This window comes from Biomphalaria glabrata, chromosome 15, assembly GCF_947242115.1.
Source record: "Biomphalaria glabrata chromosome 15, xgBioGlab47.1, whole genome shotgun sequence".
In the NCBI taxonomy this organism is placed as follows: Eukaryota; Metazoa; Mollusca; class Gastropoda; family Planorbidae; genus Biomphalaria; species Biomphalaria glabrata.
In genome coordinates, this window is record NC_074725.1 from 9,570,199 (window position 1) to 9,593,666 (window position 23,468).

General features: G+C 34.7%; 1 protein-coding gene across 1 annotated transcript in view; it reads left to right on the forward strand.

Annotated features, from left to right (window-relative positions):
• The window catches only part of LOC106055791 (putative amine oxidase [copper-containing]), a 36,319-nt gene extending 14,970 nt beyond the window's left edge, over positions 1–21,349 (forward strand). The window contains exons 6-16 of the mRNA XM_056012886.1: positions 8,108–8,287; positions 10,307–10,451; positions 10,764–10,913; positions 11,327–11,428; positions 11,882–12,027; positions 12,510–12,598; positions 14,344–14,525; positions 15,832–15,986; positions 17,983–18,190; positions 20,246–20,532; positions 21,161–21,349. Coding sequence (XP_055868861.1) covers positions 8,108–8,287; positions 10,307–10,451; positions 10,764–10,913; positions 11,327–11,428; positions 11,882–12,027; positions 12,510–12,598; positions 14,344–14,525; positions 15,832–15,986; positions 17,983–18,190; positions 20,246–20,532; positions 21,161–21,167 — 1,651 coding nt within the window. The 3' untranslated portion in view covers positions 21,168–21,349. The remainder of the gene's footprint in view (positions 1–8,107; positions 8,288–10,306; positions 10,452–10,763; positions 10,914–11,326; positions 11,429–11,881; positions 12,028–12,509; positions 12,599–14,343; positions 14,526–15,831; positions 15,987–17,982; positions 18,191–20,245; positions 20,533–21,160) is intronic.
• Positions 21,350–23,468: the final 2,119 nt, after the last annotated feature.

The following is a 23,468-nucleotide window of genomic DNA, read 5'->3' on the forward strand; positions in this document are numbered from 1 at the left end:
ACTCACTGCCTTTAACTCTCTGGTTCACCTAAGGTCAAAAGTGTTCACCTTAGTGCAACATGGGTTGTGAATAAGATTCACAATATGGAATTAACATACACAATACAGAATTAGGGTTTCTACTCTATGGCACCAACTTTGAGGTGGTGACATTACCTATCACCCCCCCTTTTGAAAAAAATTTTGAAGAAATTTTTTTTTAGCTTGACGACATAATTATCATAAGTAGGATCAATTGGAATTCTTGGGGTCTATGAAATGTACAATTGCTGAGTTCAAATAGAACTACAAACTTGAAATAAAATATATAATATGACAGTGTTACACAAAATATTTGCTGAATCAAAAAAAATTCATACAAGGGCAAAATTCTCTAATTCATCATATTCTTGTAAGGCAATTCAAATAATTCTCTGAGTCAAATATTTAACATCTCAAATAATTCTTTACATGTAGTTCTAATATATACATCAATATTCAAATGTGTTCAATATTTACAAGTCTTTTTCATAATAATATGTGCAAAGTGTGACAAAAATTTCAATGACAATCTCCTATGTCACAATGTGAAAAATTAATACAAGTTTTTATTCACAATATCTATTTATAAAAAAAATCTTTGACACTATAGAAATGTTAGAAGTCTGGTTTTTGACACCAATAATACAATATGTACAAATCATGTAGAAAATGTTACAAGTAAGTCTCAATATGTAAGTGATAAGTATAGAAAAATTCAAAATATATGTGTCAAAATTCAAGATCAAATTGATTAATGATCATTGTTACAAATTCAATGTATCTGTTTACTTCAATATGAGGTTTGACATCTCCATAAAAAATTGTTGTGCATTAATATTACACAAGTAAATATGTATAATTCAAGTATCAAAATATTGTTTGCTCAAAAGTATCAACATGAAATCAAAGCAATAAGTATCCTTCATAGTTCTTGTTACATGCACCTTATGTTTCAATTAAGTATTTCTCTATATGACAGTTCAAATAATTTGTAGCTAGTAATGGCAAAAGTTTAATGTTACATTGTTTATCAAATAATTATTTTGTACAAAGTTCAAAAAATCTTTGTCAAACAAAGCTTCAACTGAGAAAGTGTGTCAGTTGTGATACAATCTTTGAGGTTACATTAATTTGTTCAAGCATATACATACAAGCATAACATCATAATGGTTTAGTTGTATTTATTTTAATCTGTTGTGAAAAAAAAATGCAAGTCCAATTTAAAAAATAATATCAAGTGTCTCTTTCAGTACTTGAAATATCAAAAAGTTTGTACAACAATCTTCTTGTTTACATCAATGATTGTTACAAAAAATATAGTCCGTAAGAATAGTTTGACAAAAATGTTTTTAAAAAAAAATACAAGTGTATGTCAATATTTGATTACACTAATTGACATTAAATAAATAAGTTACATTATGAATCAATCTCCTTTTTCAATAGTATTGAAAAATGTGACTAAGTTATATAATTGTGATAAATGACATAGTAAAAAAATTCCAATCTTGTTTACAATAGCTGTAGAAAAAAATTTGTCACAGTTGTTCTCAATACAATGAGAAAAAATAATGTTTACATTGTATGGAAAAAATTAAGCTAGGTACTGAATAAGTTTGGAAAAAATTCAATGTTTGTTTACATTGTTGAGTACAAAAATGTTATTCTTGTTGACAAAAGAATGTGAAAAAAATGTAGGCTACAATGAAGTAATCAAATTCCAAAGTTTGTTTACAAATAGAGTTTCAAAAAATGGTTTCTAGTTCAATGTTTAAAAATAGTACTCAATGTTTACAAAATAATGCTCAATGTTTACAGAATAATGCTCAATGTTTACCAGATGCGATGTATTAAGTCAACAACACTGATATTAATTGTGAGTCCCTTAATTGGTGTTCCATATATTTTATGTAATAACTCTTTGTAATGGCCAAAGTTTTTTATTTGTACCCACATTGACTCTCCAAGTTCTGGATGTTTCCAAACTTTTTTATATCCAAAATCACAAGTTATATCCTGTACTATTTGAAAAATTTCTTTCTGAAAATCAGAATCAGACAGGTCATAAAACCATATTGTTTTATGTATTACTGGCTTTTGATGCACTTTGACTTTTGGATAAGATCCAATAATTACTGGACTGATAGTATTTTCAAGTACTACAACTTTTATTTTCCCTTTTATAAATGGTGATTTGATTTCAGCAATGGCAGTTTTGCATTCTATCTTTCTAGAGTTTTTGGTAAGGTTACAATGGCTATATCATTCAAATAATCTTCTTTTTCTACTAAATTGGGCTCTACAAAAGTGATTGTGGATTCTTCATCAACTATGCATACAACATCCTGATAATTGACTTCTAGATCATATACTTCTAACTGTTTGCTGTTTTTAAATGTCAAGGCTAATATTTCTTCTGTTATTATTACTTTAGGTGAGCTAGTGTTAATGTCATTTTGTATTTCTTGTTTTTCAGCTTTATCTTTATCATCTATTTGTATTTCATCTGTTTGTATTTCACTATCATTTGTTTGTGTGTTAATTGTTTGGCAATCTTTATTTAGTTTAGATGCTTCTGTTAGCAAATGAGTTTGACATTCTACATCTATTTTATTTGCATTTGTAATTGACAGTTTAGTTGCTTCATGTATACTGACATTGTTGTAATCATGTGAATTAGTAGTTGATGCTAACTCAATGTTTTCTTGATTCACACTATTAGCCCATTTTACTAAGGCTTCTTCTGATAGTTCAACTATATTCTCTATGTTCCCTATAATTAGTTCTTCAGCTGGGTTGTTCATTACTATGGCTTTGTATTGACCAGTGAACCATGGTGATTCAATGAAAACTAATGCTGTTTCACATACTTCCCCTAAGTCTTTATTTGCATAAGTCAGTGTGACCTTGTCTTCAAGTATCTGTTCAGGTTTTACTAGTGATTTCTTCACAATGATTGAGGTGCAGCCGCTGTCACGTAATGCATATACCTTAATGCCATCCACATAGGCAGGATACACTTTTAATTTGGCTACCTTTGTCTGTATATATGCTACTGTTTCATATTCTATTGGTCTTTCAGTTGCTACAGCTGCTATGTTTTGTCTGGTATGATTGTTATTGTGGTAAGTATGTTGTCTATCTTGAAATTGGTCTCTTCTAGACATTCTGTTGTTTTGCCATCTTCTGTTTGTTTGATGTGATCTACTGTTAGTTGGACTGTAGCTTTGCCATGTTCTTCTGTTATATTGTTGTTGATAGGATCTATTATAGTTAGGACTGAAGCTCTGGAAAGTTCTGTTATCTCTTCCATATCTATGGTTTCTATTTACATATTGCTGTTTTTCTGATGCCATTCTCTTTCTGCACTCTGCTTTGGTGTGACCCAATATGCCACAGAAAAAACATTGTATGCTCTTGGCATATTTAAATTTATTTGTAGTTCTTGGATGGTTTTCTGTCACTGTTGCAGCTACATTGTACAATTCCCTTTTGTCAATGGTGATGTTTGGGTGTGAGTCTTTGTATGTTGTTAAGTTTGATATCAATTCAGCTTCATTTTTTATTTTTCTCTCCTTCAGGAATGAGAATGCTGCATCCGTAACATTAATTAGCACATTCTCAATGAGAAAGAAATCTAAGATCTGTTTGGGGTCATCTAAGTTGCAGTTTGCGAGTTGTAGCCACTTTGTCATGTTCTGGCGCATGTCATGTATTGTTCTTTTTAAATCTGCATTCTTGGTTAGTTTTATTTCCCTAAAAAGTTTTCGATAGTGCTCCTCCGTTTTGCCAAAATGTTCAATTAGTCTTTGTTTCACTGTGTTGTAGTCTTTTCTTTGCTCCATAGTTAGTGTGTCGATGATGTTTAGTGTTTCACCTCTTAGGTTAGCTAGCAGTTGTTGAGCCATTCGTGCACTATTCATATTTGCTGTTTGACAGATGTATTCAAATTGAATAATGAAATTTTCCAATGTGTCTTCTTTTGGGTCAAAGTTCCTAAATTTGCTGTGATACTGATGATGAGATGAAGTTTGACTTGCTGAATTGTCTTTATTTTCTTTTGCTAATTTTGCCATTTTTTCTTCATGTTCTTTTAATTTTATTTCATGCTGGCGTTCTTTTTCTTTCTCTAAGTTTTCTTGTTCTTTCTCTCTCAGTCTTCTTTCATGTAGCCTTTCTTCCCGTTGCTTGTCTTTTTCTACTCTAATTCTATCTATTTCAATTTTAATGAATGCAGCTCTATCATCTTCTTTTAACTTTAGTTTATCCACTATCTCTATTAGTTTCTCATACTCAGCCATTTTCAAAGATTCAAATTTGTAATATAGTTAATTAATAGATATGTGTACACTAGGTAGTTGTAAATGAATATTGTACGATAAATAATTATTATAGCTCAAATAGTAATTGCAGGTAATAGTAGATATATATTTTGTGCGAAACAATTGAGGTTATGAGGTATCTTAAGTTATTCTTGGTACTTTGTCTAGTTCGTAATGTAATACTTTACTGATCAATTATGTGCTTATGTATTTTTAGTATCTCCACTTGCAATGTAAAAAATTATTGCAACAAATAATTCACAATTATGTGAGCCTTATTAGTCTGATAAATAGTGATCAATAGTATCAAAATATGAATGTTGTCAATCTCAAATAAAAGTATATCCCATAGTGTATCAAGTGTGTAGTGTAGTGTTGATAATAATAAAAAATAGGTTGAAATAAGAAGTAAAATAAATATATATATTAATAAGTAATTAGACAAACATAAATACACTATAGATACTAAACAGTCTGCTTTAAAGAGACATTACAAGATAGTAGAAATAGTAGACAAAAGAATTACAATGAGAAATAACTATGACGCAAAAGAAAATTCAACAGATGTAAACAAGACAATATCAATACAAGAGTTTAACAATATGATAGATACTTGACAAATACAAACTTGACTAATACAGCTATACGATCAAGTATTTACTTTATCTAAAGAGTCCCTACCAATACCTGGATGCTTACTTGAAAAAAAATATAAATGCTCAGACTCAATAGATAATTAAATTTAGTCCCTACAGGTCAAATGTATATATAAATACAAATGTAAACAATGAAATAAATTGTGGTGTAGTTCAAAGAGAACTAATCAATACTGATAATACTAAAGGGTAATTAAAGTTACTTCCCTTAAATATTCACTTGATGCTTGACTTGTACATAAAGTTCCGGTGATGCTCCACATAAAATATGTCCACAGTACAGTTCATAAGTAATCCACTTGCTAAATCCGCAGCACAACGGTACAGTTCATAAGTAATCCACTTGTTAAATCCACAGCACAATGGTACAGTTCATAAGTAATCCACTTGTTAAATCCACAGTTCATAAGTAATCCACTTGCTAAATCCACAGTACAATGTTACAGTTCATAAGTAATCCACTTGTTAAATCCACAGTACAACGGTACAGTTCATAAGTAATTCACTTGCTAAATCCACAGCACAATGGTACAGTTCATAAGTAATCCACTTGTTAAATCCACAGTACAATGTTACAGTTCATAAGTAATCCACTTGTTAAATCCACAGCACAATGGTACAGTTCATAAGTAATCCACTTGTTAAATTCACAGTACAATGTTAAATGATACGGTACTCAAGTTCTTGAACAATAGTAATCCAATAGATACTTCATATGTTTGACAGATAATCCATTAAACAATTCATATAGTTGACAAGTAATCCAATAAATAATTCATGTGCTTGATAGGTAATCCACTGTTTCGTACAGTTGCTGAAACAAATATAAATAACTAAAAATGACCATAAGTAGTGACGACAAGAGAGGTCTAAGAGTGAGAGCGCTCTCTTATTAACTGTGCTGTTAGACAGCGACAATAGGAGTGTGTCATTAGAATTATGACGAGCACTCGATGTAGATGATTCTTGAATATGTCAGCTACTTCGACTGACCATATATCAGCTGTCTTCAAACGATGACTTGAATGACTTGTAGTACTAGATTTTCACCCACACCGGTTGTAGTATCACGGTTGTCTAGTTTCACCCACACAGGCTGTAGTATCCAGGTTGTCTCAGCGTATCATGTTTGATCTCTTTCGCTTAGGATGTTAAAGTAACTTTGAACAATGCTGTGCTCCTAAAGCTATCTCAACTGGTGTAAAAGTACACCCACATAAATCAGGCTTCCAGATAAATGACACTTAGGACAGTAGTCAACTGGAAAAGTTGAAAATACAGCTCACACAGGAACAGTTCAAATTGTTCATTTCATCACAGATGAAAAAAATAGCTTGCTAATGGTATCTGTGTCATGGCAGGTCAATGTGACATGTAGTAGTAGCTCTAGATACCAAGTGTGTAGTCAAAAAAATTTAATAAATTCTGGATTAGTTGCAATTCATGTAAAGTTCAATCTTGAAGTACAAGTTAAAATAGTAGGCACAGTTAACTTTCAATTTCAGCTCTGTTTTTTTTTTGTTAGTAGTATTAGACTAGCTGAAGATAATAATAATGTCACTCTTGGATCACGTGAATCTCACTTGAAAAATTGTGTGCTGGTCTCAATAAATGTAGATCTAGGTCATCTCTATAATGTTGAATGTGTCGCTGAACGACCAAATGAGAAAAATAGTAGAGTCTGTAATAATCAGGTTTTAGCTTTCTTGCTCGTTGAGTGGCTTCATGTGTAAACAAATATTTTTTTAGAGTTACTTTTTCATGTGTTAACTAAATAGTTCCCTTGCCAACTTCAAAAATATCCGTATAAATGTTACTGTAAGTAACTGTAGTATTAAAATACTTCTGACAGCAATAGGAAAAAAATTCTTGACTTGTTCCTCTGGTGCTCATAAATCCTTTAAGTTAGTAGATCTGACACTTCTGATATCATAAAATATCGTTTGCTGACACTTCTGACACTATTCTGACACCAAAGATGTCATTTTCTGACACTTCTGACACTATAAATGTCGTTTTCTGACACCACTTCTGACACCATAAATGTCACTGTGTTGTTTTATATGTTATGAATGTGGCTGTGGTTATCAATGTAGGCGTGGTGGTGACATTGGGTTCTTGTTACAGATCACGGAATAATGGAATGACGCTGGGTGTAGCAGACACAATAAGTTTAATATAACACCACATAATGAATACACCATACAATTCGACCCAGGAATGGTCAGTATTAATCCAACAGTAATATACGAATATCACAACTTAGTACTTATTCTATAACCAACTACTTTAAACATCTAACTCTACTGCTTATATCTTAAGTGACTCAATACAAGTGCTTGCTACAAGATCTCTATGTGGACTCACTGCCTTTAACTCTCTGGTTCACCTAAGGTCAAAAGTGTTCACCTTAGTGCAACATGGGTTGTGAATAAGATTCACAATATGGAATTAACATACACAATACAGAATTAGGGTTTCTACTCTATGGCACCAACTTTGAGGTGGTGACAAAAAGAAAACAAGGATGGTATGCAACTATGACTGTTTAATAAGATCGGAAATCCCAAATAGGCAAATTATGGACTCGGATGTATTGTTTCATTACTACAAAAAGATTTGAGAATGACGTAAATCTGAAAGTTCAATAAAATAAAAACATCGTCCTCGTCAATAATAAACAGAAAAAAAAAGAAATTTTAACACTGTACCACTTACAATGTGTTAGGTAATGCTTATAATTACATCTGTGTAATGATACAACACAGAATGAATGATGCAACTAAAATGTCATAACATTTTATTATTATAAAAAAAATTAAGTTCCCCTTCGATCAAGGGGGCGGATGGTGTAGAGGTTAACGAGGGTGTCATGTGACCAGCACAATGACTCACCGCCTTTACTTTTCCTTAACTAATGTCAGGTACCCTTTAGAGCTGAGGCGCCCTAAAGATCCCGAAATTAAAGGACTCGAGCCCCGGACCCCTCGGTTTGGAAGCCAAGCGTTTTCCCACGCGACTCCTACAGTTTATTATACATCCATTAATTATTCAAGCGATTCAATTATCAGTGAAGTAATTGTTACTCCGAACTGTTTCTCTTCCTGACAGAAAGACTTGGTTTTTGTTAACCCGTGAGATACCATTCTATGAGCTGCACTTTCTGGACTTTGGTCTTCTGTTGAATTTAGCCTCCTCTAACCTGTCAGAGTGGACCATTGACCAGGTCTGGTACGCAGGCAGAACGTACAACTCCCTGGAAGAGCTTGACGCTGGATACAGAGCTAACACGTACGTTTTGTTTATTCATGAACTATATTACTAAAACAAAGGCAATCTGAAGTGAATCTGTTAGAAGTACAATATGAAGTACAGGGACATAATGAAGTTTTAGTGTAAATAACAGTGATTGCCTCCCCTTGTTTTCCCGAACATTCCCCATTTAAATGACATACGCCTAATTTCTGTTTTTATTAAAGGCTACGAAATGTTCAGATTGTAAAGGAAATAGCATTTAGAATGTGCATTTACTTTTTTAATAAGGTATAGTATTAGTACTATTTTTGTTACGAAATAATTATAATGCTATGGTGTAGTATTAAATTTTGTCTGAAACACCCAAATTTTCATTTTTAAATTTATAGTGTTGATACATAACTGCGACGTCTGCGTAGCTTGTTTAATGCATCTCATACTTGCGCAATGTACTACAAAGAATTAGCTGCTGCTGACTGTAATACAATAGGCCCAATGCTCAGACCATCCGACCCCTTCACAAATGTACTTTTCAAACCGCAAAAGTATAATGCTCATTTCACATGTGTAAGATGTAAGAGTGTGTGTAAGATGTGAGAAGGTGTGTAAGATCTGAGAGGTGTGTAAGATGTAAGAGTGTGTGTAAGATCTGAGAGGGTGTGTAAGATCTGAGAGGGTGTGTAAGATGTGAGAAGGTGTGTAAGATCTGAGGGTGTGTAAGATGTGAGAAGGTGTGTAAGATGTAAGAGTATGTGTAAGATCTGAGAAGGTGTGTAAGATGTGAGAAGGTGTGTAAGATCTGAGAGGATGTGTAAGATCTTAGAGGGTGTGTAAGATGTGAGAAGGTGTGTAAGATGTGAGATGGTGTGTAAGATCTGAGAGGTTGTGTACGATCTGAGAGGATGTGTAAGATCTGAGAGGATGTGTAAGAACTGAGAGGGTGTGTACGATCTGAGAGTGTGTGTAAGATCTGAGAGGGTGTGCACGATGTGAGAGTGTGTGTAAGATGTGAGAAGGTGTGTAAGATCTGAGAGTGTGTGCAAGATCTGAGAGGGTGTGTAAGATGTGAGAAGGTGTGTAAGATCTGATGGAGTGTGTACGATGTGAGAGTGTGTGTATGCTTGTTTATTTATTTGTTGTGAACTTTTAACATGTGTTATTCAAGGTGGGTAATAACACTAGCCAGTGGTCAGTTTGCTAGTTAGTCGATTGCTTTTTTTTTGTTTTCCGTTGGCTTTTGGCGATACATTGTGTTCATACACTATTGACTCTAGTCTAAGCGCCCTTTGGTATCAACGTGTGTATACTTCTCCTATGACGTTGTCTTATAAAGTTTAATAATTGTACACATATAATCCACGTATGATGTAAATGTTATCGAGTTTAAAATATAGCCAACAATTTTATTTGTTATTAGTAATCTAAGCAATTGAATGTAAGGTTATCGTTTATTTGTTATAATATAAATATTTTATACTAGTCGACCGGCGGCATAGCATACGCCGCTATTTTGCAGGGCCGGTCTTAGGGGTTCGAATCTTGAAGACTGGGATTTTGAATTTCTGTATTTTTAGGGGTAATGACTTTAGTTGGGGAAAGTAAAGGCGGTTGGTCGTCGTGTTGGCCACATTACACCCTGCTCGTTAACCGTTGGCCAAAGAAAGAGATGACCTTATCATCTGCCGTATAGATCGCATGGTCTGAAAGGGGGGAACTTTTACTTTTTCTTTCTTCAAGCCCGAAGAATAATGAGGCATGCAGTATTTCCCGTGGCAGAACCAAAAGTGTCTAGGACGAAACTTAGTTAACCTTAATGTCGGCAGTCGACAGATACGTCAAAACATCTTCCACACAGCTGCACATTTTTTCCTATTCCTTATTAACAAATGAAAAATTTTAAAAAATATTCTGACTTACAATACCGCTCTTTAAAACAAAACAAAAAATATTTTCTAATTACAATTTTTACTTTAAGATTTACATACATAAACACATCTGAATAACATTATGACTGTATAGTGTATAGATCTATGACTAGCTTGCTTTTTGATTTAGAATACCAAAAATAAAAGTAGAAAGACCTACAGATACACTATTCTCAAGCCTACGACGCCGCGGGAAACCAGTGCCCGAAAAGCCACAGAGAGCGCCAACGCCAGTTGAGCCAGAGGGGAAAAGATATTCCGTGAAACAAAGACTGGTTTGTACATCATTTTCACTCTCTCTTTCTCTCTCTAATTTACCTCTCCGTTTTCTTTCTCTCTCTCTTTTTCTCACTTTTTTTTCTTTCCTTTTTGTCACACTTTCTTACTCTCTCTCTCTTTCTTTTTATTCTCTTTCTTATTCTCTTTTTCTCGAATTTTCTTAAACACTCTCTCTTTTCTCTCTCTCTCTCTTTTTCTTTGTATCTCTTTCTCTTTTTTTCTCTTTTTGTCAATGTTTCTATCTATTTTGGATTTCTTTTAGCTTCTAGTTAAAGAAACATTCACCAATTGGTCAATATGTCTGACAGGTGGAGTACTTAGACTGGTCATTCAACTTCCGTATGTCCAGTTTCACTGGCCCTCTACTATATGACATCAGATTTAGAAATGAAACGATCGCCTACGAAGTCAGTCTGGGTGAAATCAGTGTCTTCTATTCTGGAAGTGTTCCATTACCAGTAAGTAACTTGTATAGCCTTTCATTCATTCCAACCATACACTATGCACACTTTTATTTACAGAAAATAAGCTTCTTACTTCTTATAGCGGACAATCCTCTTACTTATTAATAGCGGACAATCCTCTTACTTATGTATAGCGGACAAGCCTCCTATTTATGTATAGCGAACAAGCTTCTATGTAAATGAGACCAGCTTCTTATTTATTGTGGACTGGATACTTATTATAATGGATTCTCTTGCCATAATCAATATCGTATAAGAACTAATGTTATTATTTGTTACACATTAGTATTAATTGATATTTACACCTTTACATAATCACCACACATTAGTAATTTAATTGATTTATTCTAGGCTTGTGTTTTATGAGAGTAGATCCATCTTACATAGTCTAAATTTGCATATTTTAGCAAGTGACCAATTACGTGGACAGCGCTGAGTTTGTTGGTCTTCACTCTAGGGCTTTGGTCCCAGGAGGAGATTGCCCTGACTACGCCACCTTCGTAAATCTGGTTAGTACTTGAGTTTCACTATCTTTTCTTTTTCATGAAATACAGAACAATTTTATACAATAAAAAATACTATCTTAAGCTAAACAAAGTGACATTTCTAAATAACAAACCCAAAGACCTATATATATATATTGTATGATACTATGCATATTATATTGAATTCACGTATATTGTGACTACATAAAAGTCAGAGGCTCTAGGTATGATCAGGATCTTACACACATGCTCAACATCAAGGCATTTTTAAATTTAAAACTATTTATTAAGTAAAACTATTAATTGTTTTGACTGTCACAATAACTGATATGTGGCATACATTCTCCATATAGGCTAAGTAAATAAATAACAGATCTGCTATTTGAAAGAAAATCAATTTTCTAGGAAAAAATGTTTACCACGTCAACTAGATTTTAATAACTGCATTTTTTTTCATTATAATGTACATTTTCTCAGACATTCATCAGCTCATTCCAAGAAGAGTTAGACTTGATCGATTCTGCTTTCTGCATTTTTGAACTGAATAACGGAAGTCCGTTGAGAAGTCACACTTCCGGGGATTATGGGTATGAAGGCATGCTGGACTCGTCGCTTACGTTAAGGTGAGACTATCTTGTCAATGTATTGGTAGATCTGTCAGACAATCTTTAAAGGGTTAGAAGATGTATTTAGAAAACTAAAATTAGAAAGCCTTCAGGATAGAAGACTTAAAAGTAAAGTAGAAATTATACACACAACACTGAACCATAATCTTCAAACACAAAAATTTTATAAAATACTCAGAAAAACACAAAGATAAAGGTGCACCGCATACTACATATGCTAAGACAAATTTGTACAAATGATCTTTCTTCCTTAGCGCTATTAGAGCATGGAATGGGTTGCCTGAGCTAGCCAGGAAAACCAGTGACTTGGTAGAATTTAAGTCAGTGGTTAATATGCATGACTAAATACATTACGCGTAGGACGTATTTTTTTTTTTTGAAGTTACGTCTGTATCATATAAGATAAGATACGATAATGTCTTTAATTAGTAGCTTAACACTAGTAATAAGGTACTAACAGCCCTTGTGGAATGTTTCAGGTCCGCTTTAACCATAGACAACTACGACTACATTATAGATTTCATCTTCCATCAGAATGGTGTGATGGAGACTAGATTTCTAAGTACAGGTGAGATCACGCTGTCATCTGATATTGTTTGGAATCAGATTACGCTTGCAATGAGTTAACATTGTTATCATATTATTTGAGATAATTTATTTGAAATTTCACTAAGACTATTACATTTGCTTACGTTTTATTTTTCTTTTGGCTATATTTTATTTTCCTTCTTCCATTGCTCAGGTTTTATTCAAAATTTGTTTCGGCACAAAAAAAGCTTCAAACTTCATTTAAGCCCCATACATTCAGAAAGGTATTAACTGTTTAATGCATGGGGAAAGCGCAATAACCAACGGACTAAATGTAATTACCCCAGCTATGTGCACAATGTTTTTTTTTTTTTTTTTACAATAGGACGTCATCTAGATCTAGTTTTTATCGTCACCTATCAGTTGTTTATGCTAAAACAATGACAGCAGCTGTTCCGTGATGATACCAGCTGTTCCGTAATGACAGCAGCTGTTTTGTAATAAAGACAATGATCTTTGGACTCAAAAGAGAATAATCAATTTGATGCTCAGTGTTTTTGCTGCCTTAGACACGTCTCAACGTTAAGAAGGGATACATTTCTACATATTAACCTATAATAATACCTACAGCTCTAGATAATCGTTAGTGCCTGCTGTTGTCTTATCAACTAAAGGAATTATCAATCTATACAATTAAAACACACACACTTATATATATATATATCTTTAATTTGACTAACTGTTCGGAGCTACCATCAATAGCTGTATATCAACAATCAGCAAGGGAAAAAAAAGTTCTACTTAGCAAAGTGAGACACTTTTTAGTTTGAGAAACACATTTGAAAAAGGTCTTAGCAGCATCAGTACATCACAGGACATGCGATGGTGTTATACCTCATAAGAACGTTGCATTTCGATTTCATTTGAATCATGTTAAAAGTCGCGCCAAACCAGGACACTTTCCTCTGAGACTAACAGACGAATGGTATAAAGAGAACTGCATCTGTGGCGTTGAGCTATAAATAGCTAATCTTTTTTTTTTAAAACTATTCCTCTTATCAGATTGCAAACTCTTTATGGGAAGAAGGAAACATCAAAAAACGGTTCTCAAAAAACGTCTCTAACGATTTTCCTAGAAAATTTAATAGTCGATGTTTATCTCTGGCAAAAAAAAAACAAACCAACAACAATAAATGAACGCGGAGGAACATTTTGCGTTCCGTCTTATGTAATAATTCAGTTTCTAAGTCTGGATCTTTATCACACAAACTAGATTCTTCTATACTACATCTCTAACTGCGTACCCAGGACTTTTTGTTTATCTTGGGGGAGGGGAGGGGGGGTCTTTTTCTCTCTGTCCTACATTAGTTATTAGGAAGTAATCTCCCTTTCAAAAAGTCTTCAGTTTCATCAAGGAGGAATTGTCTTTTTAAAAAATTGTATTTTCCCTGTTAAGCATTATAATATCAAATTTCTAAGTTCTTTAGCTTGTTGCGCAGAATAATTATTATTTGGTGGCAACAATGACCTCGAACTATAGCGTCCTTGACATTGGTGTTCTATTTGAAAAATTTCTCCAAGTTTTTTTTTATTTGCTTACGTTGTAATTTTCTTTTGGTTATATTTTATCTTCCCTCCCCTCTACCCCACATTGATCCATAAATCTTTCTATTCTTTTTCTATCTTACACTATTTTAATGTCTTAAAAACATCGAAACCCTAACAACGATGATATCACTATGTTAAACCGTGTTCTAAAACTCCCCTATTTAATGTACATGGCAGGTTTCATCTTACCGAGTTTCTTGAGGGAATCGGATAGAAATTATGGATTCAGACTTCAGGAACATATCATAGGGAACGTGCATCACCATCTGGCACAGTTTAAGGTCGACCTGGACATCCAGGGAACTAGAAACAGGCTTGAAGCCTTAGAGTTCACCAGCGTGGAGTCTGAGGATCCCAAGGTCAGTTTGATCCCTATTTTTTTCTCTGTTTAATCTATAATATATTTCCAAATATCAATGACTGATCTATTAATAAATTTATATAACCACCCGAACGGATTCGCATGAGTTTTGTGTGTAACGGTGTGTACAAATTAAAAAATAAACAAATTGAAATCAATTATGCTTTGGTGGTTAACCCGCCTATGTGAATACGTGGCTAACACGAATACGTATGTGTTGTTGTTTTGGGGGAGGATTTGTTGTTTAATACGGTTTGGGGAGGATTTGTTGTTTAATACGGTTTGGGGAGGATTTGTTGTTTAATACGGTTTGGGGAGGATTTGTTGTTTAATACGGTTTGGGGGGGATTTGTTGTTTAATACGGTTTGGGGGGGGGGATTTTTTGTTTAATAAGGTTTGGGGAGGGGGAGGGAACACGAAGACCAAAATAGAGCCTTTTGAAAATTTCGATATTGAATTGTGCAGTCGAGAAAAGGCAGAGAGAATGTTTATAAGACAAAGAGAGAGAGAAGGAAAGGGAGAAAGAAATTTTGATTTCCTCTTGTGTCATTGTCCTGGTGTAGCAAAGTTTATCAAAGGTAAAGAACCCTTAATTACTGGCATTTATCTGAAAATGGCAGGGTTTATCTCCCTTTCTGCCATATGAAACACAATTACGTAATTAGAACTAATTGATTAACTGATTGGTTATTTTTTGAATTGATTCGTGTATTGTCATCGACTTTGAATAATTATGCAAAGTTTCAACTTCATCCGGTAATGGGAATTTGTGCAAAATACTTGTCTGAACGTAATAAAGGAAATAAATCCATATATACATCCACATCTCTCGTTAAGTAGCAGCTATTTCCCTTATTTCGATATCAAACAAAATTATTAATCAACAATATTAACTAATTGGTTAATTTTTGTAAATTGATTCATGTCTTGTCAGGTACAATGAATAGTCGTGCAAAGTTTTCACTTGATCTGTGGTTGATATGAAAACTCTTCGAGCAGGCTTAAATTGGTTTGAAACCTCAAGTTCAGGCCGTTCCAGCTTTTTGTTCATTTAAAAATGAATCACGGTTACCCCCCCCCCCCCCAAATGTCCCCCTTCTTTCTTCCCGCCCCCCACCTCTTTCCCAACTGGTCCAAGCAAATGATAGGATCATAGCGTATTGAGAAAGCTAAAACCACGAAATAACGCTAAACAAAAAAAAAATTGTTTAAAATATTTCTAATTGCACAGATTTATTATTGCTAGTGTAGATCTATTACAAGTTTAATTTCATGACTGACCTGGAAGCTTATCGTCATCTAGGATTCCACCAAAAGGCACCACAAGTTGGGGATTCGAAGACAGTTAAAACAATCTGAGCTGGAGGCTGTCTACGACTACGATTTCAACAGACCACAGTACTTACTGGTCCACAACGATCAGTTCAAGACGAAGAACGGGGATATGAGGGCCTACAGGTGAGGTACATTCTTGTTAAGGATAGGGATATGAGGGCCTACAGGTGAGGTACATTCTTGTTAAGGATATGTATATGAGGGCCTACATGTGGTACATTCTTGTTAAGGATATGTATATGAGGGCCTACAGGTGAGGTACATTCTTTTTAAGGATATGTATATGAGGGCCTACAGGTGAGGTACATTCTTTTTAAGGATATGTATATGAGGGCCTACATGTGGTACATTCTTTTTAAGGATATGTATATGAGGGCCTACAGGTGAGGTACATTCTTTTTAAGGATATGTATATGAGGGCCTACAGGTGAGGTACATTCTTTTTAAGGATATGTATATGAGGGCCTACATGTGGTACATTCTTTTTAAGGATATGTATATGAGGGCCTACAGGTGAGGTACATTCTTTTTAAGGATATGTATATGAGGGCCTACATGTGGTACATTCTTTTTAAGAATATGTATATGAGGGCCTACAAGTGAGGTACATTCATTTTAAGGATATCTATAACTCTTGAAAAAGGAGGAAGATGTAATGATAACATACAGAAGAGATGTCTAGTAGGCATTGGCATTGCCGCACAATCAGAGTGCTAACAGTAGTTCTAGCATTTCAGAGGTCTTGTGACCTATTATACTGAAACATTTTGATTTATAGCCCTCAGTCCGGTTATATATTCAATCACACTATATGTGAAATCTATATCACTAAGAATGATACGCCTTTGTTAAGCGATTAGTGCTAATTATGATATAATGGAAAATTGTGCATCTCACATTCTGCTGCAGCCCGACCGGTGTGGACGGTGTGGTCCATATGGTCAATCCTTATATGGGATGAAAGAGTGTAATTTAAGCTTATCCATCTAGTTAGCTTCCTTTAGTCGAAGAACGAATATAGTTTGTCTGGCGGTGCAGTTTTTGTATGTACTTATAGAGCTCTATTTCGGAGAAACATTCACGTACATATGCAACGCAGGCAACGGTAGCATTTGCTTTGGTGGTAGAAGAATCAGCCATTTTTCATTTGGGTCGCTTTTCTTCCAGAGCTGAGGTCCTTAGCTTTCTTTGTCACAATCTCTCTCCACTTGGTGCTGTCGTCCTGGGCGGTCTTCACAGTAGTCAGCATCGATGTCCACTTTTTTGAGGTACCGTTTCATCCCATCAAATATGTGAGATTGGGGCGACCAGTATTTCTTGTGCCCGTTGCGAGTTGTCCATAGAGAATGGCCCTCGAGTACGTTTATTCTCGATTCTAACATATTTTTTTGTTGTCAGGCGATGGTGATCATTTATGCATCTCAATGGCAATACATCACATGGAGGGGCCTGACCTACTTCAACAAATCTTTTTATTCAGATCTCTTCTGTGCTTGTCGTTCCATACCCGAACCTTTAGCTGTTGTACATCGAGCCATCGTATTTGTGGTCTGCCTTGGAGCGCCTGCCTTTTGGTTTTTGCCGGTATACTATTGTTGTTTGTCTGTTCTCTGGCATTATTTTGAGGTGACCTGCTCAACTTAATTTATGTAAGTCACTATGGAGGGATCTTCATTTAGCTTGAATATCTTTTGGTTAGTGCTGCGTCCTCTATAAGGTTTCATCTTGTAAGGCACCATACATTTTTTGTTGCGCCAAAGAGAACACTGATATTTTCCTCTAAAATCAAAATTGTAAAGAAACCAGCATAGCAATCGAGAGGGAGGCGCGGTGGTTGAGTGGTATAATGCTGATGAAGACTGAAATAAATTTTTAGTATCGGTATTTTTTTTAGAACGCCTCTGAGTCCACCCAGCTCTAAAGGTTACCTGACATTAGTTGGGGAAAAGTAAAGGTGGTTGGTTGTTGTGCTGGCTACATGACATCTCGTGAACCGTGAGCCACAGAAACAGATGACCTTTACATAACCCGAACCTTTACTTACCTTACAGCAATCATGAAGATCTGAGAATGTTCTCTGAACCTCTGTTGGTTTAATTCATACAATTTCTTTCCTCAGAGTATTCGCCCCTAGCGTGTCCAAACACTATCTACCAGAGAACATTGGGAACGAGAGGTCAGTGTCCTGGGCCAGGCATCAGATGGTGGTCACCAAGCACAAAGACGATGAGTTCTCGTCCAGTTCCAACTACGCCATGTTTGACGGGGCTGACCCGGTGGTGGACTTCAGCAACTTTTATAAAGACAATGACACTATTGTAGACGAGGTAACAACACAATGACAACTGTACAATTTTAACTCTTGTACTGCTTCGGTTTTGAAAGAACCGATTGCCATTGAAACTGAAACACTGAGACTAGTAGTGGTGAAAGAGTTAATCTTTGTGTGAATCGTTATTCTGCTCCACCTTAATATTGAGACAGTAGTGGTGGAGGTGTAAAGCGATTAGGATTTCAAACTGATGTGTCTAGGGTTCGATCCTGGTGGGATTGTGAATTTCGGGATTTTTAAGAGGTCAGTCGAGTCCATCTCTTGTGGATATCAGACATTCCTTGGGGAAATAAAGGCGTTTGGTCTATGTGCTGGCCATACACACCATCATTGGCCGTCACATATAGATACAAGATAAGTACATCATCTACCTCACATATCCCAAGGTCTTAAAGAGTTGTTTTACTTTATTTTATTTTACCTTATATTGAATTATTTATATTTTGACAAATAGTAGAAAAATCATCTACTTTGCAATTTGACAAGTTTTTCAGTTTTCCTTTATCCTCATTTGTTAGGAAGTGGGAGGGGGGTATATAATTTATTGAAATCATGCTACGAATTGGGATGCAATTTTTTTTTTAAATTATCGAATAATTTATTTGTAAAATGAAATGGCTGGGCTTAGTGTGAAAGAGAAAAGGCTTATGGAAGTGGCGACTGCTGTGGAATTTGTGCGAAATGAATTGAAAATTCTATAACATTATATGTTTAAAAAATCGTGTTTTGAATATACATAGACTGAAATGAAAAGTCTCTAAATACTTGTAATTAAAGGCTTATGGAAGTGGCGACTGCTGTGGAATTTGTGCGAAATGAATTGAAAATTCTATAACATTATATGTTTAAAAAATCGTGTTTTGAATATACATAGACTGAAATGAAAAGTCTCTAAATACTTGTAATTAAAGGCTTATGGAAGTGGCGACTGCTGTGGAATTTGTGCGAAATGAATTGAAAATTCTATAACATTATATGTTTAAAAAATCGTGTTTTGAATATACATAGACTGAAATGAAAAGTCTCTAAATACTTGTAATTAAAGGCTTATGGAAGTGGCGACTGCTGTGGAATTTGTGCGAAATGAATTGAAAATTCTATAACATTATATGTTTAAAAAATCGTGTTTTGAATATACATAGACTGAAATGAAAAGTCTCTAAATACTTGTAATTAAAGGCTTATGGAAGTGACGACTGCTGTGGAATTTGTGCGAAATGAATTGAAAATTCTATAACATTATATGTTTAAAAAATCGTGTTTTGAATATACATAGACTGAAATGAAAAGTCTCTAAATACTTGTAATTAAAGGCTTATGGAAGTGGCGACTGCTGTGGAATTTGTGCGAAATGAATTGAAAATTCTATAACATTATATGTTTAAAAAATCGTGTTTTGAATATACATAGACTGAAATGAAAAGTCTCTAAATACTTGTAATTAAAGGCTTATGGAAGTGACGACTGCTGTGGAATTTGTGCGAAATGAATTGAAAATTCTATAACATTATATGTTTAAAAAATCGTGTTTTGAATATACATAGACTGAAATGAAAAGTCTCTAAATACTTGTAATTAAAGGCTTATGGAAGTGGCGACTGCTGTGGAATTTGTGCGAAATGAATTGAAAATTCTATAACATTATATGTTTAAAAAATCGTGTTTTGAATATACATAGACTGAAATGAAAAGTCTCTAAATACTTGTAATTAAATGTGAAGTTCATAATAAAAAGGTATTTGAATATTATTGAAATGTGTTTGTAATCTGACATTATACATAGCCAAACTGGAGCACTAATGCAAACGTTGTTATGCGGAGTTTCTTTTAAACTATAGTTACACTTCTTAGGGTTTGAATGGACACAATTCCTGGAATCTTAAAATAGTTCTTTATATTTTGTCTATCGTTAATTTAGTTTAGTTATTGCTTGGAATTATAAGAGTCTTAATACATAGTAATTGTTGTTTAGATCTATGTGTCTCAGCCTTGCCTCTGTATGTCTGTATAGATGTTTCATGTTCCATTACATGTAGAATTTTTCTCTCAGGATCTGGTTCTCTGGATCACATGTGGTATGCACCACATCCCCCACACAGAGGACCTCCCTGTCACCCCTGCAGTGGGAAATCACCTGTCCTTCTTCTTGATGCCATACAATTACTTCGAGGACGAGCCGTCCAGCCACTCGGGGGACACTATTTACCAGAGGAACCAGGAGGGATCACAAGAGACTAAGAAAGGTGGACAGTGCATAATACCGCCAGTTACCCTGGAGGAGGACTTACAGAGAAACCCCGACATGGTCCTGGAAACTTTTCGTACAGGATATGCTCAGTAAGTTGTCAGTAAAACCAGTCAAACTCTAACAGCTGAAAAAAGAAACAAATACAGCAGAATCAGGATTAATATAATAGGTACTCTTTTTATTGGTCGAAGATAAGCAAAATCTTATTTCCTACGAAAACAAAGAAGGAGTCCTATCTTTGCTTCGAAAGTCAGCTGCACTAGGCACGAGAGGGCTTCATAACTCTATTCGTTCTTATTTCTAATTTCTAGGAACTATAAGATGTAACTAAGACGTCAATTATCATTGAAAGTCCACTAGATCTCGAGTAAATCTCTTTGTAAAAAGTTGCTTTTCAATTAACATCATTCTTTTTTTTTTAATTTGTATACATTTTAAAGGCTGCTTATCTCCATTAATTATCTTTCATCTCTTTTATTTCTTATCAAAATTATTTGTACTACCTTTTTTGTTCATTCCATCCTCCGCCGCCATGTTCCCAGACAATTTATAAAGTTTATTTTCTTCAATTACTTACGGTATTTGTATCTTCGTATGAACTAATTACTGTCTACCAAATGTCTTCTCAATTGAAGTTAAGATTTAGTTTGAAAGTTTAATGACTTTGATGACTTCAAATCTAATTTCTATTGTTCGTGTCTCTTCTCTTTATTCCAGTGGCTAAAGAAAGGCTTAAAGAAGACTGACTGTTGCTGTTACTACAAGGTCCAATAGGATTGATACTATCTAGAATGTTGGACCAAGAAATGTATTGAAATGAATAAATGTACTAATATACACAGAGAACCTTATATAGATAAACATTGTCTATGTGTTGTCCTTGTGCTATTGGTTGACGATCGAGTTAAATATGAAACATTATTTGTGTAAGCCACACACTATACCATTATTAGGCTGATAATGACTCATTTATAAACTAATTGCTAATTTTTTTTATTGATTCGTGTGTTGTCATCGACTGTGAACACTTGTAAAGTAAAGGCGTTTGGTCACTCTGTTGGTCACATGACACTCTTGAGAACCGTTGGCCACAGAAGCAGAAAATCTTTACAATATCTGTTCTATAGATGGCAAAATCTGAAGGCGTTTATTTACTGATATGTATCATATGTGTTTCTATCCAAGGCAAAGGGCAGAGAGGAATGAAGAAAGTCGTTTGACAGATCTTGTGTGGTGCCCCAACGGTCTAACAGACTAAGGGATATGTGAAGGTGGGTCTGTGCGTCGCAAAAACAAGCATTCTTATAAACTCACATAGAAAAAGAAAATGAACGATTTTGCCACTATTGCCTCGTTGTCGTAGTTTTTCTGACGACATATTTGTGTTTTTGACATCTGCTATGACAGATTGACCTTGAAACTGAACACTTCCCAGCAGCAGATAAGAAAGCCCTACATTCTTCCAGTAAACATCATTGCCTGACGAGTCGCTCGTCCTTCTTCCAGTCTGGCCTGCTCGGACAAACTCACACTTCATTAGAGTAGGCGAGATATTGACGCGTGTGTGTGTATGTCTGTGTGTGTAGGGGATTGGTAGTAACACAAGAAACGACCATATATTTCAAAAGTGCATTTTTGAGAGTCTATTAGTTTTGTAAAAAATCTAAAGACTAAGTTGGTTAAAGTTTTCAGTACAAATTGTATTGTTAGGCTAAATATCTTCCATAATTCTTACACAAGTCTTACATAATATGTTTCTTACATACATGTGTCTTACATCCATGTGTCTTACATACAAGTGCCTACATACATGTGCCTTACATAGTCATACATATGCCCTTATATTCATGTGTCTTACATTCATGTGCCTCACATACATGTGTCTTACATTCATGAGTCTTACATCCTTGTGTCTTACATACATGTGTTTTACATTCATGTGTCTTACATACAAGTGCCTACATACATGTGCCTTACATAGTCATACATATGCCCTTATATTCATGTGTCTTACATTCATGTGCCTCACATACATGTGTCTTACATTCATGAGTCTTACATCCTTGTGTCTTACATACATGTGTTTTACATTCATGTGTCTTACATACATGTGTTTTACATTCATGTGTCTTACATACATGTGTTTTACAGTCATGTGTCTTACATACATGTGTTTTACATTCATGTGTCTTATATTCATGTGTCTTACATCCTTGTGCAATATAAGTGTGCTAACTATTAGAGCTACTGACTTAACTTTTTACTCTATATTTTAAGACACTTTCTATGTCGTTGAAAAAATACATATAGTTACATGCATAAAGGCAGCACTAGGGACCACATATTTTAATGTAAGAAAAAAAAACAAAGTACAGTTCTGGCCACACAATATTCACAGACCCCTCCGATCGGACAGCTTCACTAAGCAGCAATGCAGTAGCAAGCGAACCAAACACTGGAACATCCAGATTCTGATCAGTAGTTGTTCTTCAGCATGCAGTTTGGCAACCCAAAAGGTCAACGGTCACATCACCCGATCCCGACCCACCTCGAAATGTCCTCCTCCACCAAGAATCTTTGATAGAGCCGACACACAAATAGCGTCTGACTTTGGAAGACTGTCTCTAAGAGTGAGACTTTCTGTTTACACAATGTGAGACTAAAAACAAAATTCAATATCGGAGAAAAAATGTTTTATGCATAAAAAGTTAAAAACATATCCACCAGCGGATGGACTACACTTTATCCACCTACTACATGAACTCATTGTATTGCCTACACAATCAGTAATTATTTGTTTACAAAACGTGCATCAACTCACTCTATTTGTCTGGTAAAAAGTTTTGCACAAGTTATTTGTACACAAAACCCATTCTCGGATTTAATTGCAAACGAATAAATCATACCGGTAATTAATTATTTTGTTTGATACAAACTAATACGATTAATCCTTCAGTATTCACACATATGGATAAATATGTATCCTGTGGTCCCTCTACATAATTGTACATGGTATTTCTCTTTC